This window comes from Peromyscus leucopus, chromosome 14, assembly GCF_004664715.2.
Source record: "Peromyscus leucopus breed LL Stock chromosome 14, UCI_PerLeu_2.1, whole genome shotgun sequence".
NCBI lineage: Eukaryota > Metazoa > Chordata > Mammalia > Rodentia > Cricetidae > Peromyscus > Peromyscus leucopus.
Window position 1 is genome coordinate 24,218,220 of NC_051075.1, and position 19,948 is coordinate 24,238,167.

Genomic DNA, 19,948 nt, shown 5'->3' on the forward strand with positions numbered 1-19,948 from the left:
CCAGGTGTGCTGTACCATGCCTACCCTAATGGAAGTTTCTCTCCCTTTCCTCCATCAGACTGTGAGGTTGGGGCTGGGGAGACAGCTGGGGGTGGGGTGGGGGTGGTGACGTGCTTGCCATGTCAGAGTGAGGACTTGAGTTCAAACCCTCTCGTAGTTTAAAACTCTGGGTAACATAGCCAAGAATCAGGAATGGCGGAGATGTTGTTGTAATCTTTATGCCCAGCCAGAACACTCTGACTTACTAAAGTTGTCTAAGGGAGCCAGGGAGATAGTTCAGTCACTAAAGTGCCTTATGTGCACAATGCCCTGATTACATTCCAGAGTCCCACATAAAATAGCCAGGCTGCACAAACGTGTAATCTCGTGGGGACATGGAAACAGGCCCTGGCCCTGGGGCTCCTGGCCAGCTTATCCTACTTGGCCAGTGCCAGGCCAGTGAGAGACCCTATCTCAAAAAACAAGGCGCACAGCTCCTGAGTAATGACACATGAGGTACGTCTGCTCTCTGTATGTATGCACACACACGTATGACCACATTCACATGTACATACACACACAGCTATGAAGTGTTGCTATGGTTTTGGTGTTGTTTTTTGAGGTGGTCTCACTATGTAGTCCTGGCTGGCCTTGAGTCTGCAGAGACCCACCTGCCTCTGTGCTAGGGTTAAAAGCATGCATCACCACACCTGGCTTATGGTGTTAGTTTTAATGTTAAGATTTTAAACTTTGAAAAACCCTGAAAACCGCCGGGCGGTGGTGGCGCACGCCTTTAATGCCAGCACTCGGGAGGCAGAGGCAGGCAGATCTCTGTGAGTTCGAGGCTAGCCTGGGCTACAGAATGAGTTCCAGGACAGACTCCAAAGCTACACAGAGAAACCCTGTCTCGAAAAACAAAACAAAACAAAACAAAACAAACCCAAACAAACAACAACAACAAAACAAAAACAAAAAAAACCCCTGAAAACCAGGTATTTTCGGTGTGGTGGCACACAACTGTACTCAGGTAGAGGTGTGAGGATTGTTCCAAGTTCCAGGCCATCCTGGTTTACATAGTGAGTTCTAGGCCAGCCAGGACTGTATAGTGAGTGAGATTCTGTCTCAAAAAAACCAAAAGCAGGACTTTGTGGTGGTATGATAGGTAATTTATCTTCTGAAATTAACAAGAGAGCTTTGTATTAATCTGATGTTAATATATTGATTTGGAATGAAGACATTTTTATGCTTGCACAATTCATGAAGCATTAGTAGGTATTTAATGAATGGATGAATGAGTACAAATTACACCTAGCTGGATTCCTAGCTTATATAACTAATAACATAAGCTCTGTATTTTACAAAGAAGTGTATTGGAAAAGTTTTCTTCTTGACTTAAAAATAAAATGTGTAAGTGTGCACTAAGTATACATGTGGGCAAACAAACCCTCTACACATAAAATTAAAATAAATACATCTTAAAAATTTATACTCACTGCCAGGTGTGGTGGTGCATACCTGTAATCCCAACAGTTAGGAGCTGGGGCAGGAGATCAGGAGTTCAAGGTCTTTAGGTACATAATGGGCTCTAGACCAACCTTGGATACATTAAAGGCTGCCTCAAAAAGAACCAGCCAGACAACAAAAAGTGGTGTGTTGTGGTATGCATTTATAGTCCAAAACTCAGCCCCTCACTGTAATCCATTTCCAACTGAGTCATCTGCCAGCCTGAACTATGATTCTTATCCCAATCAGTTTACCTGAAATGTCCAATTTGAATCACGCTTCCGATGAATCTGCAGCATTGTGTAGCCACCACCATAATCAGTTCTAGAACATTTCCATCCCCCCAAACACCATACCCACTTGCAGTCCCTTCCCATTTTATTTCCCTGAGCCACTGTGGATCTACACTCTTTTTGTAGATGTGCCTGCTGTGGGTGTTTTGTAAGGGAAAAGATAGTATCAGGTCTTCTGTGACTGATGTCACCATCTATACATAATGTGTTCAAGAGTTATCCGTGTTGTGGCATGTTCTGTACTTCATTTCTTTTTATTGTCTGTTAATAGCCTGGTATATGGCTCCCCCACATTTTATTTAGCCATTCATCAATTGAGGGGATATTTGGGTTATTTCTATTTTTTAGCTATTATGAATAATGATGTTGTGACTGATCATGTTTTGTTTTTACATATATCTTGTTTTCTTTTGGATAAATACGTTGGAGAAGAATTTCAGGGTCTTTTCTTTCTCTCTACATAGCCCTAGCTGTCCTCAGAGTCAGAGACCTTAGACCTTCTGCCTCCCAAGTGCTGGGATTAAAGGCATGCACCACTTCTTTTTTTTTTGGTTTTGGTTTTTCGAGACAGGGTTTCTCTGTGTAGCTTTGCGCCTTTCCTGGAGCTCACTTGGTAGCCCAGGCTGGCCTCGAACTCACAGAGATCCGCCTGCCTCTGCCTCCCGAGTGCTGGGATTAAAGGCGTGCGCCACCAACGCCCGGCTGCACCACTTCTTTTTTTGTTTTTGTTTTTTGTTTGTTTTTCGAGACAGGGTTTCTCTGTGTAGCTTTGGTGCCTGTCCTGGATCTTGCTCTGTAGAGCAGGCTGGCCTCGAACTTACAGATCTGCCTGGCTCTGCCTCTCAAGTGCTGAGATTAAAGGCCTGCATCACTGCCACCTGGCCACTTTTTTTTTTTTAATTGAATTTTATTATTTTACTTTTGGAACCATGGCTCACTAACTGAGATTGGCCTGAAACTTGCTATTAGCCTAGGCTGGCCTGAAATTCATGATTCTCCTGAAGTCCAGATTTTTATAAAGAAAATATTTGTAAAGTGTGCTGCTAAAGGTAGGTGGGTAAGCTGGGCATGTTGTTCAGTTAGTAGAGTAAGTATCTATCTGGGCTGCAGGAATCCCTGAGTTCAATTTCCAGCACCATGTAATCTTTGTTCTTGGGAGGTGGAGGGAGGCAGATCAGAAGTTCAAGATCATCCTTGACTTCACAAGTTCAAGGCAGCCATACATGAAACCTGCCTTAAGATAAATAATAAATATTTTTTTTTAAAAAGAGAAATACTTATATAAAGAAGGGTGTGTTGGAAAATGTCACATTTATTTCTTCTTCTCCTTCCTTTTTCTTCTTTTCTTCTTCTCCTCCTCCTCCTCCTCCTTCTCCTCCTCCTCCTCCTCCTCCTCCTTCTTCCTCCTCCTCCTCCTTTCTTCTTTGCCATGGTGGTGTGCACCTTTAATCCCAGCCACATCTATGTAGAGAGACTGTCTCAAAAACAAAAAAGAGCTACAATACAAGAAATTGGATTTTTTTTTTTTTAATATATCCTTGCCTGTCCTAGAATTTGTTATGTAGACCAGGCTGGCCTCAAACTCACAGATACCCACCTGCCTTTGCCTCCCAAGTGCTGGGATTAAGGGTGTGTGCCATCATGTCCATCTAGATTCATTGAAAAAATTATTTTTTATTTTGTGTGTACTTGTGTGCATGTATGTATGTGTACCGCATGTGTGCCTGGTACCTTGCAGAGGTTGGAAGAGGATATGGATCCCATGGACCTGGAGTTACAGATAGTTGTGAAGCACCATGTGAGTGCTGGGAATCAAACCCAGATCCACTGGAAGAGCAAGAGTTCTTCACCTGTGAGCTGTCTCTCCAGCCCCCTAGATTCATTTTTAACTTTTTATGATGTCACTTTAACAAGTCACTGTGGTGTCACAGATGGACTGTGTTTCGCTGGTGGCATTGATGAAAAGAGAAAACTGAAACACCCATTTCTTCCATGGAAAGTACTTATTTCATTGATTTAGCGTACTGGATATGGGATAAGAAATAAATCTTGGCTCTTCCATAAAGTAGTTGCTCTTTGAGGTTAAACAACCATGTAACTGTTAAAAAAACAAAACAAAAACCTTGGTTAAGGTAAGTAAAACTTTTTTCATTTTCATCATGGCAGCAATAATTTAAAATTTTAATTTAAATTTTTAATTTTTTTGTTTTGTTTTTCAAGACAGGGTTTCTCTGTGTAGCTTTGCGCCTTTCCTGGAACTCACTCTGTAGCCCAGGCTGGCCTCGAACTCACAAAGATCCGCCTGGCTCTGCCTCCCGAGTGCTGGGATTAAAGGCGTACGCCACCACTGCCCTGTAGTTTTTAATTTTTTTAAAGACAGGGTCTCACTGTATCACCCTGGCTGACCGTCAACTCACAGAGACCCATCTATCTCTGTCTCCTCTGCTGGATTAAAGGTCTGTACCACCATGTCCAGCTTTAATTTTTTAAATTATTTTTAAAATCTAGATAGTGTTTCAGAGATCTCCTGTCCTGTTTCCCAAGTGCTGGGATTAAAGGTGTGCACCACCACACCTGGAAATAATAATTATTCTTAACTTGTAAATTACTAAATTTTGCTTGAGTTGGAATATAATGTTTACTAATTACTCAGCCTGAGATATCGCCTTTCTATTATTAGATCCTGAGTTTATTTCCCCTTCCTACATCTTTAACTCCTCTAAGCTCAATCTCTTAAGTCTCCCTGTGGCAGATACATTAGCTATTTTCTTACTGTTTTCCTTTTGAATTAACTTTTTTATTCTGTTTTTTGTGTTTATGGGTTTTTTTGCCTACATGTATGTCTGTGCACTACATGCATGCCTGGTGCCAGGAGAGGGCTTCAGATTCCCTAGGGCTGGAATTACAGGTAGGTGTGAGCTGCCATGTGGGAACTAGGACTTGAACCCGGGTCCTCTGGAAGAGCGTTTAGTGCTCTTACCTACTGAGCCATCTCTTCAGCCCCTTGTTTTTTTGTTTTTAAGCATTTATTTTTATTATTTATATGTATGAATCTGTGTGAATGTTTGCCATTTGTGTGAGTACTGGTATGTGTGTGTGTGGGGGGGGGTCACAATAGGGTGCCTGATTCCCTTGGAACTGGCTTTACAAGCAGTTGTGAGCTGCTTTAAGTGTGAACTGGGAATTGAACTCAAGTCCTCTGGAAGAGCAGTAAGTTTTAATTGCAGAACCATCTCTCCAGTCGGTTTTTTTTTTTTTGTCTTTTTCTCCCTCCATCCTTCCTTCCCTCCTCCTCCTCCTCCTCCTCCTCCTCCTCCTCCTCCTCCTCCTCCTCCTCCTCCTCCCTTTCTCTCTCTCTCTCTCTCTCTTGAGATTAGGTCTCTTTAGCCTTGCCTGTCCTGGAAAACTTATGTAGACAGGCTGACCTTGAACTCACAGAGCCTCTGGAGTGCTGGGATTTAGACATGGGCCACTATGCCCAGCTTCTTTTTGTTTTATTTCTAGTATCTTGTATACTCTGCAAAAATGGTATCAAGTCTAGATAATCTCAAAAGGCTGTGTAGTTGGAAGTTTTCCTGTGTCCTGTCTAGTCCGCAGCTGCTCAGACCCAAGTAAGTACACAGAGGCCTATATTAATTAGAACTGCTTGGCCATTAGCTCAGGCTTACTACTAACTAGCTCTTACATTTAAACTCAGCCCATTTCTGTTAATCTATATGTTGCCATGTGTTAACGTAGCTTTAACTGTGTCATTACATTCTGCTCCCTGGACGATGGGCCGGTGTCTCCTGACTCAGCCTTCCTCTTCCCAGAATTCTCCTTGTCTGCTTATCCCACCTTTACTTCCTGCCTGGCTACTGGCCAATCAGCGTTTTATTAAACCAGTGTACGAAAGTGTTATCCACAGCAGGGCTGCCAACATAACTATTTTGAGCAGTTATCTTTTGGCCAATATAGTTTATATTGGACTGTCTTCAAGCCTCTAAAACTTCTATTCCTTCTGTATTGTGCTCGCTCCTGACTAGAATGCCTTGTCACCACCCCTATGGCTTTCCCATGTTGCATTTCTGCTCTGCTCTTTCACACTTATCAAATTCCCTTTTGCCTTCTTTCCCACCTGTTTAGTTTGCCGATATTTCACAGTCAATTTTTGATAAAGCCTATCTTGTTTAGCTTAGCTTAATTTTGTTTTTCCTTCTGTGATTACTGTGACCCCTTATTGCTAGGTTTACTTTACTAGTCATTTGTCAGGATTCTCCAAAGAAATGGGCCAATTTATTTATTATTACTATTATTACTATGTGTGTAGAGACAGGTATTTATTGTAGGAATTAGCTCAGACAGTTATGGATGCTGACAAGTCTAAAGTTGGGCAGGAGTTGTTGGCAAGTTGCTGGCTCATGCTGTAGTTGCAGGCTGATGCAGTAGTTGCAGTCCAAAGGCTAACATGACAGGCTGACAATCAGACTCGGGAGCTCATTGTCTACTTTGTAGTTAGGCCAGAGGAATTTGTTTTGGCATTTATTCTGCTGTTAATTTATATACCTTGCCTTACCAGCTAGTAAGTAAAGCATGTTGAGGCAGGCAGTACAATCATATTTACTTAAGGAGTTCTATCATCCTTACATGTAGCAGTATATCCGTATACTTTTATAAAGCTATACCTTTTTTTTTTTTCCCCTCAAGACTGTCCCATGTAACTCAGTCTGGCCTCCAACTCATTCCTGTTCCTCCTGCTCCTGTTTTCAAGTGCTAGGACTTCAGAAGTCCCATACCTGGCTTAAGAGAAAGGATTTTTGAGGTTACTGTATTTTAGAGTTAAGAAATCAGGAAATCAGCCGGGTGGACCTTTAATCCCAGCACTTGGGAGCTAGAGGCCAGCCTGGTCTACAGAGCGAGTTCCAGGGCAGCCAGGGCTACACAGAGAAACCCTGTCTTAGAGAAAAAAGAAATTAGGAAATCACTTCAGAATGGAGAGAACAATTGTTTCCTTGCTGGTTAGGGGAATAAAATGAAGTAATGTGATTTATTTATTTATTTATTTATTTATTTATTTATTTGTTTATTTATTTTGGTTTTTCGAGACAGGGTTTCTCTGTGTAGCTTTGCGCCTTTCCTGGAATTCACTTGGTAGCCCAGGCTGGCCTCGAACTCACAGAGATCCGCCTAGCTCTGCCTCCTGAGTGCTGGGATTAAAGGCGTGCCACCCGGCTTGGTGTGGAACTCTTTATAGACCAGACTGACTTCTAACTCATAGAGGTCTGTTCTGAACTCCCAAGGGCTGGAATTAAAGGTGTGTGCCAGTGGAGTAATTTAATGGGTGACTGTCATGTAATTAATTTGGTTCAGCAGTTGATTTGTTTTGTGCTAGAAAAGTTAAGTGATTTATAAATTAAGGTAAGTTTTCCTTTTCCTTTTTCTTTTTTGCTTAAGAGTAAGATTCAGAATAGCCTGGAGTTCTGTGATGTGGGAATTAAGACCATTTCTGGAGAGTTTACGTCCCCTTTTATTTACCAGTGGACATAGTGTGTCATTCAGTTACTCATATTCATGAGCATGTGCCAAAAAGAGAACAAGATTCATTAAAGATAACAGATATTGACATTTTAAATCTGACCACTTACGTCTAAGATTCTCTAATTAGATATTTAAATGGAATTAAATGAAATTAAATATCACCCATTAAATGGACAATATTTAAATAGAATTCTCTAATTTTAAATTTAAACATTAAATGGAAGATACTTAAATCATAACCAAATAGCCATTTTACCTTTCGAACATACATGTATTAAAGTTGCAGGTTGGCGGTAGAAATTGAAAGTACTTTACTTTGAATTAAATATTCTTTTTTCTTCAGTTAGGAGTTAATGAGAAAATAGTTTTCAGTTAACGTTTTCTTTTCTTTCCTAGAGTTCTCATAAGTACATCTTAAAGCCTTCAAGATGGTTCTAGCAGATCTTGGAAGAAAAATAACGTCAGCATTACGCTCATTGAGCAATGCCACCATTATCAATGAAGAGGTATGACAATGCAGTGTAAGATACATGTGCTGGTACATTGTTACTGGGATTAGAGAGCTGGACTAAATGATGATCTTTAGAGTTGTGATTGAATTTGATGTAGATCTAATACTGTAAACACGCTATAACAGTAAGGAGTGCTTTTTATTGAAAAATCAACTACCCTGATATCTTACCTTTTTTTTTTAACTGAAATTTATTTTTAATTATGTGTGTGTCTGAGTGAGGTTGTATGCATACCAGTGTAGGTGCCCAGGGAGGCCAGAAGAAGTTGGGTGTGGGAGCTCAAGTTTCAGGGGGTTGTGAGCTGCCCAAGTGCTAGGACTCAAACCGGGGTCCTCTGGAAGGGCAGCAAGGGCTCTTAACTGCTGAGCCATCTCTACTGCCTTTATTTCATCTTACTAGTCAGAACTTAAAAAGCAAAACAAAAAAACCAAAGCGAAAAAACCTACCGTGTGTGTGTGTGTGTGTGTGTGTGTGTGTGTGTGTGTGTAAAAACATAAACAAAACCCAAACAAAACGGTGTAGCTTTTGAAATACTTGAATCTGGAAATGTAGTTTGCTGCTCTGTCTCAACATAGAACTAAGACTTCTTGGGCTTCTTTCTCCTTGGTAGACATGTGCTTACCTGTTTTTTTCTGTATCTTTCATTCAGCATTCTTCATATAAAAGAGGAGCATTTTTGCCTTAATATGGCGGCATGTACCGTAGGGAGGCTGAGGCAGGTCAAGCCAGGGAGGGAGAGCTTTTCTCCTTTACTTCCTCAGAGAAGGTTTTTCTGCTGATTCTGATGACAAATCATAACTGAAACCATGATCATATCTGAAATAGTCTTTCTGGATTTATAGGGGTTTTCTAGATTTATTTATTTAATTTTATGTGTTTTTTAGACTTTTGTGTGTTTTTAATTTTATGAGTGTTTTGCCTGTTTGTATGTCTTTGCAGCATATATGTGTCTGATGCACAAAGGTCAGAAGAGGGTATTGGATCCCCTGGAACTGGGGTTATGGATGATTGTGAGCCACCATGTTGGTGCTGGGAACCTGTCTTAGTTACTTGTCTATTGTTGACCAAAGTAACTTTCTTAAAAAAGAAAGTGTTTAGCTTCGTGATAGTAGCACACGTCTTTAATCCCAGCACTCAGGAGGCAGAGATGGGTGGATCTCTGTTCAAGGCTAGCCTGGGCTACAGAGTGAGTTCTAGGACAGCCAGGAGTACACAAAGAAACCCTGTCTCAAAAAACCAAAAAAGAAAGAAAGTTTAATATGGAGCTCACAGTTCTGACCATCATGGTGGGCAGCATGGCAGTCACGGAGGCATGCACTGGAGCAGTAGCTGAGAGCTTACATCTAATTCACAGGTATAAAGCAGAGTCAGACGGCCTGCTGTGGGCCTTCATAGCTCCTCCACAAGGCCACACCTCCTCCAACAAGGCCACACCCCCTAAACAGCCCATAGCCCACCAACTGGGAACCAGACATTCAAATATATGAGCCACAGAACTGAACTTGGATCCTTTGGAAGAGCAGAAAGTACTCTTAGCCACAGAGCTAGCTCTCCAGTTCAGTGGTATTAATAATTTTTAAGTTGAAGATACTGTGTCTTTCACTCTCCTATCTACTCAATGGCTTGTTGCTATTGTATCTTAATGATTTGTTATTTGAAGGCAGATGATTATAGTCCATGGTATTCTTTCTAGTTTGTAGTAACAATGAAAAAATTCTAAATTTAGCCTTACAACTTTTCCCTTAGTGCTGGGATTAAAAGCGTGGTGGCGCACGAGAAACCCTGTCTCGAAAAGCCATTAAAAAAAAAAAGAAAGAAAGAAAGAAAAAGTTCTGAGTTTCACGTTAGAATCCCTGGCTAAAGGTCCCACATTAGCCATTTCATAGTTGTGTGATCGAAATGTGAGTGGACCCTTTAATGTACAAAATGTGAAAGTAGTATTTACTTTAAGAATTTTTTAATTAAATGAATTAATACATTAAAACTATTCTAAGTTGAGTTGGAGAGATGGCTCATCCATTAAAGACTAAGCTCATGACCAAAAGTTTTTTGTGTTTGAAGTTTCAGGAAAAATTCTAATACAGAATTTAATAATCAGTATTTTTAAAAACTAATGAAATGAAATAATTTTAAGACTGTCTTACTTAGAAATTACTTAGACTATTTAACAGAAATGGAAAGTTAGTTCAGATTTTTCTCTACTGGAAGAGAATCTTTTCCCTAATTTCCTCCATGAAGGTTTCTCTAATAATTCTTACTAATATTAAATCACAACTTAAGTTGTTGCTTAGTTTTACAATCCACAATAACTAAAACAAGAGCTTTCTGAATAACAACAGGCACCAAAACTATACAGAGAAACCCTGTCTCAAAAAATACAAAAACAAAAGATAAAATTGTTATGATTAATACTTGGTTATTAATACCTGTGCAAAACTAAATGTCATGCCTTATTTTGATAGAATGACTGAACATTTAATATTTTCTCTCCAAAGGTAATTAAAAATCTTTTCTTACCTCCAATAGTGTGGTATAGCTATATCTTTATTAAGCTACAGTAGTATATGATACCTGATCAACCATTGTTTTTATGTTGCTGAAGTAAAACATTAAACATATTTCAATTTTATTTTCAGGTATTAAATGCTATGCTAAAAGAAGTATGTACAGCATTATTGGAAGCAGATGTTAACATTAAACTAGTGAAGCAACTGAGAGAAAATGTTAAGTAAGTTGAATTAATTGTGTAAAAAACTAGACAAACCAAGTTTGGTTTCCTGGGATTGAGGAGGTGACTAGGAAAGCTTGCTTTATTATGAAATACTGTTATACAGCACTGGAATGATACAGTACTCACGTGTCAGAAAACTGCCTGGGGGACAGGGTGTGATGGCTCATGCCTGGGGGACAGAGGCAAGAAGTTCTGCGTCCAGCCAGCTTTAGTTATATATGAGTCTCAGGTCAGCCTTGCCTGAAAGATTGAGATGAAGGGAAGAAGAAGGACTGTATTTCCATAATGGTGGTTCAGTGAACAAGGATAACTTCATCTCATTGTAGATTTTCTTCTGTCTCTGTATTTGGTGGGTTCAGTCATTTACTATAGCTAAATGGGATACAACTTTAATGTAAAGGCTTTTTAACAATTCAGGTTTTTTTCATGAAATTGTGGTAAGATTGCCTGAGTCAGCCTTTTTCATGATCGAAGAATCATATTCTCTTTTGTTCTCCATTGTGGTTTCTCTGTCCTTGTTTGAAGGAGTACTGTGTGGTCTTTGGGAGAGGCATGTGGGTGGGCATCTAGAGCATATAGGCAGCTCTGATAACTTCCTGAATCCCAGTGCTAGCATTCCTTCTGTCTGTGTTGGTAGTCTGGGAGGGTACAGAACTACGAGCATTTAAGAACTTAGAACTAGAAAGTCTCTGTGTATAAAGTTTATAAGCTTCAAGAAAAATAAAATTAATATTTGTAGTTATAGCCAGAGAAATTACTACTTATGCATTGAACTGAAAGCCTTGAAAAACTAACCAAAGTTTTACATCTAGTATTTTATGATATAATTCTTTGTGTGGTATAATCTTATGAATATGTAATAATTATATGAGTGTCAATTAGATTATTAATATGAATGATTGAGTATGCTTACGTTCTATGAGATAGAAGTACTTTCAGATTACCTTAACGGACTTTTCTTCTTACCCCAATTGTCACTGTTATGAAGGTCTGCAATTGATCTTGAAGAGATGGCATCTGGTCTGAACAAAAGAAAAATGATTCAGCATGCTGTATTTAAAGAACTTGTAAAGGTAAAAGTGTATCAAGAGTATGATTCCATTGAACACAGCTTTTGAGTCCCTTCTAACATATTTTATGGACAGTTCATCTGTACTGAAATATAAATTTCAGTGAGCCGGTAGAGGTGTCTGCTTCTAAGACTGACAACCTGAGGTTGACCCTGGAACCTGTGTGTGGAGGGAGAGGACCAGCTCCTCTAGCTCTTCCCTGACTTTCACATGTGTGTCGGGAGACATGAGCACACACAGACACATGTACATACAGAAGAAATGTTAGGCTTTTCTACAGAACATTTGTGTGTGGGTCTGGTGAGATGGTTCAGCAGTTAAGAGCACTTGTTGCTCTTGCAGAGGACCTGGGTTCAATTCCTAGCACCCACACAGTGGTTCACAACCATTCATAACTCCAGGGGATCTGATGCCCTCTTCTGGCTGCCACAGGCACCACATAGTATATACATACATGCAGGCAAAACACACATAAAATGAATAATATAAAAAATTAATACAAGAGCTGGGAGGTGGTGGTGCACACCTTTAATCCCAGCATTCGGGAAGCAGAGGCAGGCAGATCTCTGGGTTTGAGGACAGCCAGGGCTATGCAGAGAAGTAATGTTTTAAAACAAAACAAAACAAAAAAATTAATGACAAAACAAAATAGATAAAAATTGTTTGAAAAACCATATTTGTATGTATGTGTGTGTCTGTCTGGATATGTGCATGTGTTTCTGGTGCCTGTAGTTGGGTATCTGTCACAGGCTTTGGATTTCCCTGGAGCTGGAGGTACAAGTGGTTGTGAGTTACCTGATGTAGGTGCTGGGAAGTGAAATTGGGTCCTTTGTAAGAGTTATCCTAAACTCAGGAGCATCAAGAACTTGACTGGGAAGCATTTGTTGAGTAGCTTCTTTATTCTAGGCAGTTTGTTGAGTGGACAGCAGAGAATGTTCTGGTCCTTATCTCAGAGAAGCTTATGGTCTAGAACAATATGTATACAAGCAAAGTGAAAACTGCTTCATAGTCATACTAAAGCATTCTTTAGTGTGTCCTGCTGGGGAGTGAGCCTAGGAACTCACACATGTTAAGCACATGCTCTGTCATTGACTATACCTCTAGCTCCCACTCTGCCTTTTTTACACAGCCTGACAATGTTGTTTTAAACAAAATTTCAATGGTCTGATTTTACCAGTGAAAACTCGGGAGCCAGCTGCTGGGGTGAAAGTCTACTCGCTCAGAGAGGCAGAGAAAGCAGCAGTGTGACCTTCCTTCCTCCTCAGCCGCTGTTTCACATCTCCAAACAGATGTCCCTCCCTTCTACTGCCTGTGCCGCTCAGGCCTCCTGACTCTCCCTTACTCTCTACGTCTTTCTTTTTTTTTTTTTTGGTTTTTCGAGACTGTACACTTTACCAGCAAACACTTAAAATGCCAGCTTTCATTTAAGTCCTCATAAAGCTGTAGATAGTGATTGTATTACATTGTGACCGTTGACTATGTGTATGTCTTTTTAAGGTTCTGTGGATGAAATGGAAAGTATATGTTCTGTGCTGTACTCTCAAAGCCTCTTAAAGCTCAGCTCAGTTGCAAACTGAAGTCTCATGCTGCCTGCAGAGAACACCATTTTATGTAAATGAGCAATTAGCATATAATCTGGTTATTCTGACCTGGATTTAATTTGGCAGAATTATTTCCCAAAGTGAAGTGAACTTGTCACTTTAAGGAAAATAACTGACAATATTATAGCTGGTGGTAAAATTCAAGATAAAATTATATGTGAAAATATATGACCCTTTTTTGATGAAATTAGTACTGATATTAAGTCATTGTTTTTAATGTTAAATGAGTAATAATGTGAGGTTTACATAACTCAGTAAACTAGTGTTTTAAGTGACTAAATGCATGGTGTTACAGAATCATGCACTAGGATGGATAATACCTGTGCTAAGTATAGGGTAAGGTCAGTTTCAGTACAGGAGATTGGAGGTTTATATGGTTTTAGATTACACATTGCAGTTCACCCTTAAAAATGAGTGTGTTCATAAAGGATTTTTTTTTTTTTTTTTTTTTTTTTTTTTTTTGGTTTTTCGAGACAGGGTTTCTCTATGTAGCTTTGCGCCTTTCCTGGAACTCGCTTTGGAGACCAGGCTGGCCTCGAACTCAGAGATCCACCTGGCTCTGCCTCCCAAGTGCTGGGATTAAAGGCGTGCGCCACCACCGCCCGGCCAAGGATTTTCATAGTAAAAGGTTGGAGACTTGTTTCAGAGTGTAGGAGGAAGAGAACATAGATTTCTAAAATGTTCAGCAATAATAGACAGCTGAGTTATGCTGCTGTGAGGTATACAGAACAGAGTTGAGCGTAGGGCAGCCCTTCTGTACTGAAAAGATAACGGGAGAAAGCGAAGTGGGTTTGGTGTAAGACAGGTTTTGCCCATTTTAGAAGTTGTTCCAGAGTTGTGTAGATGTTTGGAAAAGGGATAGAAAGTGTGTTGTGATTTCTTTTCCCTTCTCTTTACCAATCTTTCCTGAAACTCATGTGTAATACCTGGATGGTACTGTCTAGATGAGTGTGGCAGACGTCCTCATAAGGGTTTTAGATATCCTGAACCACGCAGTGTCTGTTGCAACTCTTCAGCTCTGCGTTTGAAATGCAAAGACAGTAATGAGTGGACATAGCTGTGTTCCACTAGAGGTTTATTTCACCCCAGGTTTGACGGTTCACCCTGTAATCTGAGCAATCAGCAGCTGCAGCAGCGGTTCTAGAGCAGCCTGGGTTACAGAATGAGAGCTTGTTTAAGCCAAATAATAACAGTAATAATGGTAATAATTTAGTTTGTAAGCCTCTGGTCTAGTATTAATAATAATAATATCTAATATTAACTATGATTACGGAGTTATCATGTACAGATAAGTATTTCAGGCTCCGAATAGACTTAAATTTGAATTATGTTTTTGAACAAACTTTTAGAATGCCTTGTGCTTGGAAAGCATGGTAGTGTGTGCCTGTACCACCACCACCACCACCACCAACAACAATAATAGTATAATTCAAGGACTTCAAGAGATAGGAGGAGGAGGAGGATCAGGAGTATTTGGCTAGCCTCAGCTACATAGTGAGGTCAAGGCCAGACTAGGTAACATGTGACTCTGAAAAATGAAACAAGAGCACGTAAGCCCTGTGTTTGTTTGGGGACTGTCCTGTGCGACTCTTTCCCACTGACCCATTGCTGTAAAATTCTGTTTTTCACCCCTGCTTCTTTTAGAAAATAGCTTTATAGATCTTTCGGCATTAGAAACTTGACTGTTTGAATTAGAAGGTGTCTTCATGTGCCATTGATCATTTTGCTTCATGTATACATTTGTGAAATTGAACATAAATACCAGTATGGAAGCTTCTAGACACATGGTTATTGAGCACTTGTAATGTGTCTAGCTAAACTGTAAAGTTATTTGAGCAGGAAATACACACTAATTTAAATACAAAGAGGGAGCTGGTGATAAACAGAAATGGCAAAGTGCATGCCTTGCTATGTGAGGCCCTAGCTCTATCCCGACCAAAGTTAGCTTTAATTAATTAAACTTTTCTTTTCTTTCTTTTTTTTTTTTTGAGACAGGGTTCTCTGTGTTGCTCTGGCTGTCCTGGAACTCAGTCTGTAGACCAGGCTGGCCTTGAACTCACAGAAGTCTGCTTGCCTCTGCTTCCTGAGTGCTGGGGTTTAAGGTGTGTTCCACCACTGCCAGGCAACTTTTCCTCTCTTTCTTTTTTTTTTTAAAGATTTATTTATTTATTATGTATACAGCATGTATGACTGCAGGCCAGAAGAGGGCATCAAATCTTGTTACAGATGGTTGTGAGCCACCATGTGGTTGCTGGGAATTGAACTCAGGACCTCTGGAAGAACAGTCAGTGCTCTTAACCTCTGAGCCATCTCTCCAGCCCCCAACTTTTTCTTTTTAATTTAAAAGGGAAGACAAATTTTAAAAGTATACACTGGCTGGAATTGAAGACTTGGTATATGAGAAAAGAAATATGAAATATCTCATATAGATTGCATGCTGAAATGATAACATTTGGGAAATAAAAATGTATAAGGCTAAATAATAAAATATTTTATTATTTTATATATTATGAAAAACCCTCAAAACTACATTCATTCATTCATTCATTCATTCATTCATTCATTCATTCATGGTGTGTGTGTCTGTCTGGCAAGTATGTACCATGTTCAGCAGCTTAAGGCTGATTCCCTCCATTATGTGGGTCCTTTATTTTGTGTGTGTCTGTGTCTGTCTGTGTAGGGAGTTGGCTGTTTCCCTCCATCATCTGGGTCCTTCCTTCCTTCCTTTCTTTCTTTAATTTTTTTTTTTTTTTTTTTTTGGTGTGTATATGTGTGAGTCTGTCTGTGTAGGGAGTTGGCTGTTTCCTTCCATCATGTGGTTCCTTGCAATTGAACTCAGGTTGTTATGTTTGCTAATCACCTTTGCCTGTTGAGTCATTCCACTGACCCGCAAATTTGAAGTTTATATGGCGTCCACAGGTACATTTGTTTTACATTTATGTAGTTGTGATACAGATTGTGATGTAGATGAACTCCTTACCTCTAAATTGTTTGGATGTGAAAGGCTTGAGTATGACTTCAACACTACAGTATTTTATAAAAGTTTTCAGTTTCCCTCTACATGAAGGGGGCTAGTGGAGTTGTTTAGAGTGTTGGGGTTATGGTGCTTTTTATAACATCGTAGGATTTTTGAATGTTCCGTGTTCGTCCGACATTTTTATCTTTGGTCTCCAGCTTGTAGACCCTGGAGTTAAAGCATGGACCCCGACTAAAGGAAAACAGAATGTGATCATGTTCGTTGGCTTGCAAGGGAGCGGTAAGACGACTACATGCTCAAAGGTAAGCACTGAAGAGTGTCTGTGTGAGATGTGTTTGTACAGTTTCGTTTTCAGGCCAAGCTGTCTATTGTTGTTTATAGTTTTGTTACGCGGTGTGTCTTCGCGGCTTTTGTAATATTTTCGTAGGACATAGAGTAGACTCCTGTGGTCTCCTGTGATATTTGTCAGAATGTTAGACTTGTAAGCCAGGTGTGGAGATGCTCACCTGTAGTCCCAGACTGTTGTGGAGGTGGAGGATCAGGAGTTCAAGATCATCCTCAGCTACATAGTGAGTTGGAGGTCAGCCTGAACTATATGAGTCCATCTCAAAACAAACATCAGAAAATAATGTTAATTCTGGTTCTTTTGAAAAAGAAAAGGCAACTCCTGTCCTTAAGGAATGTGAGTATGGCCAGATGTAGTGGAGGAAGGCCGGTGGATCTTTGTGTTGAGGCCAGCCTGTTTTGTAGTTACTTCCAGGCCAGCCACAGCTACTGAAGAGAAAGAGAGGAGAGCTCGAGTGCACACAGTGGCTTTTTTTTTTTTTTTTTTGGTTTTTCGAGACAGGGTTTCTCTGTGTAGCTTTGGTGCCTCTCCTGGAACTCACTTGGTAGCCCAGGCTGGCCTCGAACTCACAGAGATCCACCTGGCTCTGCCTCCCGAGTGCTGGGATTAAAGGCGTGCGCCACCAACGCCCGGCGATTTTTTTTTTTTTTTTTTTTTTTTTTTGGTTTTTCGAGACAGGGTTTCTCCGTGTAGCTTTGCGCCTTTCCTGGAACTCACTTGGTAGCCCAGGCTGGCCTCGAACTCACAGAGATCCGCCTGTCTCTGCCTCCCGAGTGCTGGGATTAAAGGCGTGCGCCACCACCGCCCGGCTTTTTTTTTTTTTTTTTTTTTTTTAATTGACGAAAACTAGGGAATTGACTTTCCCTTGTGACACAAAATTTCCCTTTGAGTGTCCCACTGTCCCACTGTTTATGATACTGCCTTTTATCTTACATATCCTTATGTTAATTTGTCATTTCCTTTTTTTTTTTTTGGTTTTTCGAGACAGGGTTTCTCTATGTAGCTTTGCGCCTTTCCTGGAGCTCACTTGGTAGCCCAGGCTTGCCTCGAACTCACAGAGATCCGCCTGCCTCTGCTTCCCAAGTGCTGTGATTAAAGGCGTGCACCACCACCGCCCGGCTCTGTCATTTCTTATATGACCCTCTTGTCTATGATTGGGTCCCCACAAGTGTTAGCCATGTTATAGTTTAAGGGCAGGGGTGATAGTTGTTTAACAGTGATTATTGCTGCCCTATTACCTTACATTTATCGAATGAGAATTAGGACTTAAACTCTTTGCTATACCTCAAAATATTTAATATTACGTTTAAGAAAATTAGGAACAATTTTACTTTACTTCTTAGATAAATAAGATTAAACAAAAGTTATATACAAAATGATTTGTTTTCTGATACTTTATCTTTAATCTTCCTTTCCCAGTTAGCATATTATTATCAGAGAAAAGGTTGGAAGACCTGTTTGATATGTGCAGATACATTCAGAGCAGGTAGGGTGTTGAAATTAAATTTTTCTTTTTCTTTTGTATTTTTTATTGTCACATTTGAGGCTTCATTAATTCTTTATCTCTTAGGAGCTTTTGACCAGCTAAAACAGAATGCCACCAAAGCAAGAATTCCATTCTATGGAAGGTAGGTTACTATCATTTGTATTTTTGGTTTTTTGGCTTTTTGAGATTCAGTCTCAGTTTTAGTTCAGTCTGACCTGGAAAACTCTAGCAGTCCAGGTAATCCTTGTAATTATAATTGTAATCCTTTTGTCTCAGTCTTCTGGGTGCTGGGCTCACAGGTGTGGCCACCATGCGTGACTTCCTTTTTAATTCTTCATCATTTAACAGTATGTAGTCAGGGCCTGACAACTTGAGTTTGACTCCAGGAAGCATGGTGGAAGGAGAGAACCAACTTCTAAGGTTGCCCTTTGACCTCCACATATGTCCTGTGGCACATCTGTGGGTGGGTGTGCTCACGTGTACGTGCGTGCACACACACCTACGGAAATATATCTTTAAGTAACTAAAATGAGGTGTATAGTAAGTAACACACCTAATTAGCACTTTTAATGTTTTTATTATCATCTACCATAAAGATTTTTATAGGAAGATGGATTATTTTACATTAAAATGAGTCTTGACAGCTGTCTTAGGGTTGCTGTTTCTGTGATGAAACACCATGACCAAAGGCAACTTGGGAGGAGAAAGTGTTTATTTGACTTACACTTCCACATCCTAGTCCATCAGTGAAGGAAGTCAGGCAGGAGCTCAGAAGGGCGGGAACCTGGAGGCAGGGGACCATGGAGGGTGCTGTTGCTGGCTGTTCAGCCTGCTTTCATAGAACCCAGACCCACCAGCCCAGTGATCTTAGGCAGGCATTTTCTCAGTTGAGGTTCTTTTAATAACTCTAGCTTGTGTCAAGTTGACATAAAATTAGCCAGCACAACTGCTTTGTACATCGATTCCTGCAGCAGTGGCTAAATGGATTGCATAAATTTGTCAAAACTCATCAGATGGGGACTGGGCATGTAGCTTGTGGAATGAGTACTTGCCTAGGATATACAAGGCCCAGAGTTTAATACCTAGGTTTCCCCCCCACCAAAAAAAAAAAAAAAGAAGCACTTCTCACTAGAATGAACACAGTGGGGACTGACCAGATGGCTTGGCGGGTAACAGCACTTCAGCAAGACTGGCATCCCGAGTTCCATCTCCGGGACCTTGATGGTGGAAAGAGTACCTGTTCCTTCAGGCTGTCCTGTGACTCCATAGGTGCACCATGCTTTAGTCATGCTTATACACATACACATAGAGAAGATTAAATAAGTAGATACAATAACAAAAACTGAATACAGTGGCACACTTTATTGTATCATTTGTTAGAAAGAGGAATTGAGTTTTAGAATGATAATTACTGCATTTTTTTATGTAACATACTATCTGTATATATGTAGTCATTGTCACGTTCTCTTTGGTTCTTTGAGCCTTGGCTCTTCTAGAACTCACTTTGTAGACCAGGCTGGCCTTGAACTCACAGAGATCTGCCTGGCTCTCTCCCAAGGGCTGGGATTAAAGGTGTGCGCCACCACTGCCAGCTCATTGTCATTTTCTATGAAGAAACATCTTTGATCATGTTTCCTTATACATTTGCAAATTTTAGTTGTATGGCTATAATCTTAGTATTTAAGATGCTGAGGTTATAGCCAGGCGGTGGTGGTGCACGCCTTTAATCCTAGCACTCAGGAGGCAGAGGCAGGCAGAACTCTGTGAGTTCAAGGCCAGCCTGGTCTACAAAGCAAGTTCTAGGATAGCCAGGGCTGTTAGAAAAACCTTGTCTCAAAAAAACCAAAAAAGAAGGAGGGGGGGGGATGCTGAGGTGAGAATTATCATGAGTTTTAGACTATTCAGAGCTATATAGCTGATACCAGGTTAGCCA

The 19,948-nt window shown here is 40.3% G+C and overlaps 1 protein-coding gene across 3 annotated transcripts in view; it reads left to right on the forward strand.

Moving 5' to 3' along the window:
• The window catches only part of Srp54 (signal recognition particle 54), a 43,310-nt gene that overhangs the window by 5,309 nt on the left and 18,053 nt on the right, over positions 1-19,948 (forward strand). For 2 of the 3 annotated variants that reach the window (XM_037210550.1, XM_028869718.2), the window contains exons 2-7: positions 7,689-7,798; positions 10,441-10,532; positions 11,524-11,608; positions 16,381-16,485; positions 17,949-18,015; positions 18,100-18,157. In XM_037210550.1, coding sequence (XP_037066445.1) covers positions 7,721-7,798; positions 10,441-10,532; positions 11,524-11,608; positions 16,381-16,485; positions 17,949-18,015; positions 18,100-18,157 — 485 coding nt within the window. In that variant the 5' untranslated portion in view covers positions 7,689-7,720. Of the gene's footprint in view, positions 1-3,746; positions 3,908-7,688; positions 7,799-10,440; positions 10,533-11,523; positions 11,609-16,380; positions 16,486-17,948; positions 18,016-18,099; positions 18,158-19,948 lie in introns of those variants that run through there. The other variant, XM_037210549.1, reaches the window with a different exon arrangement.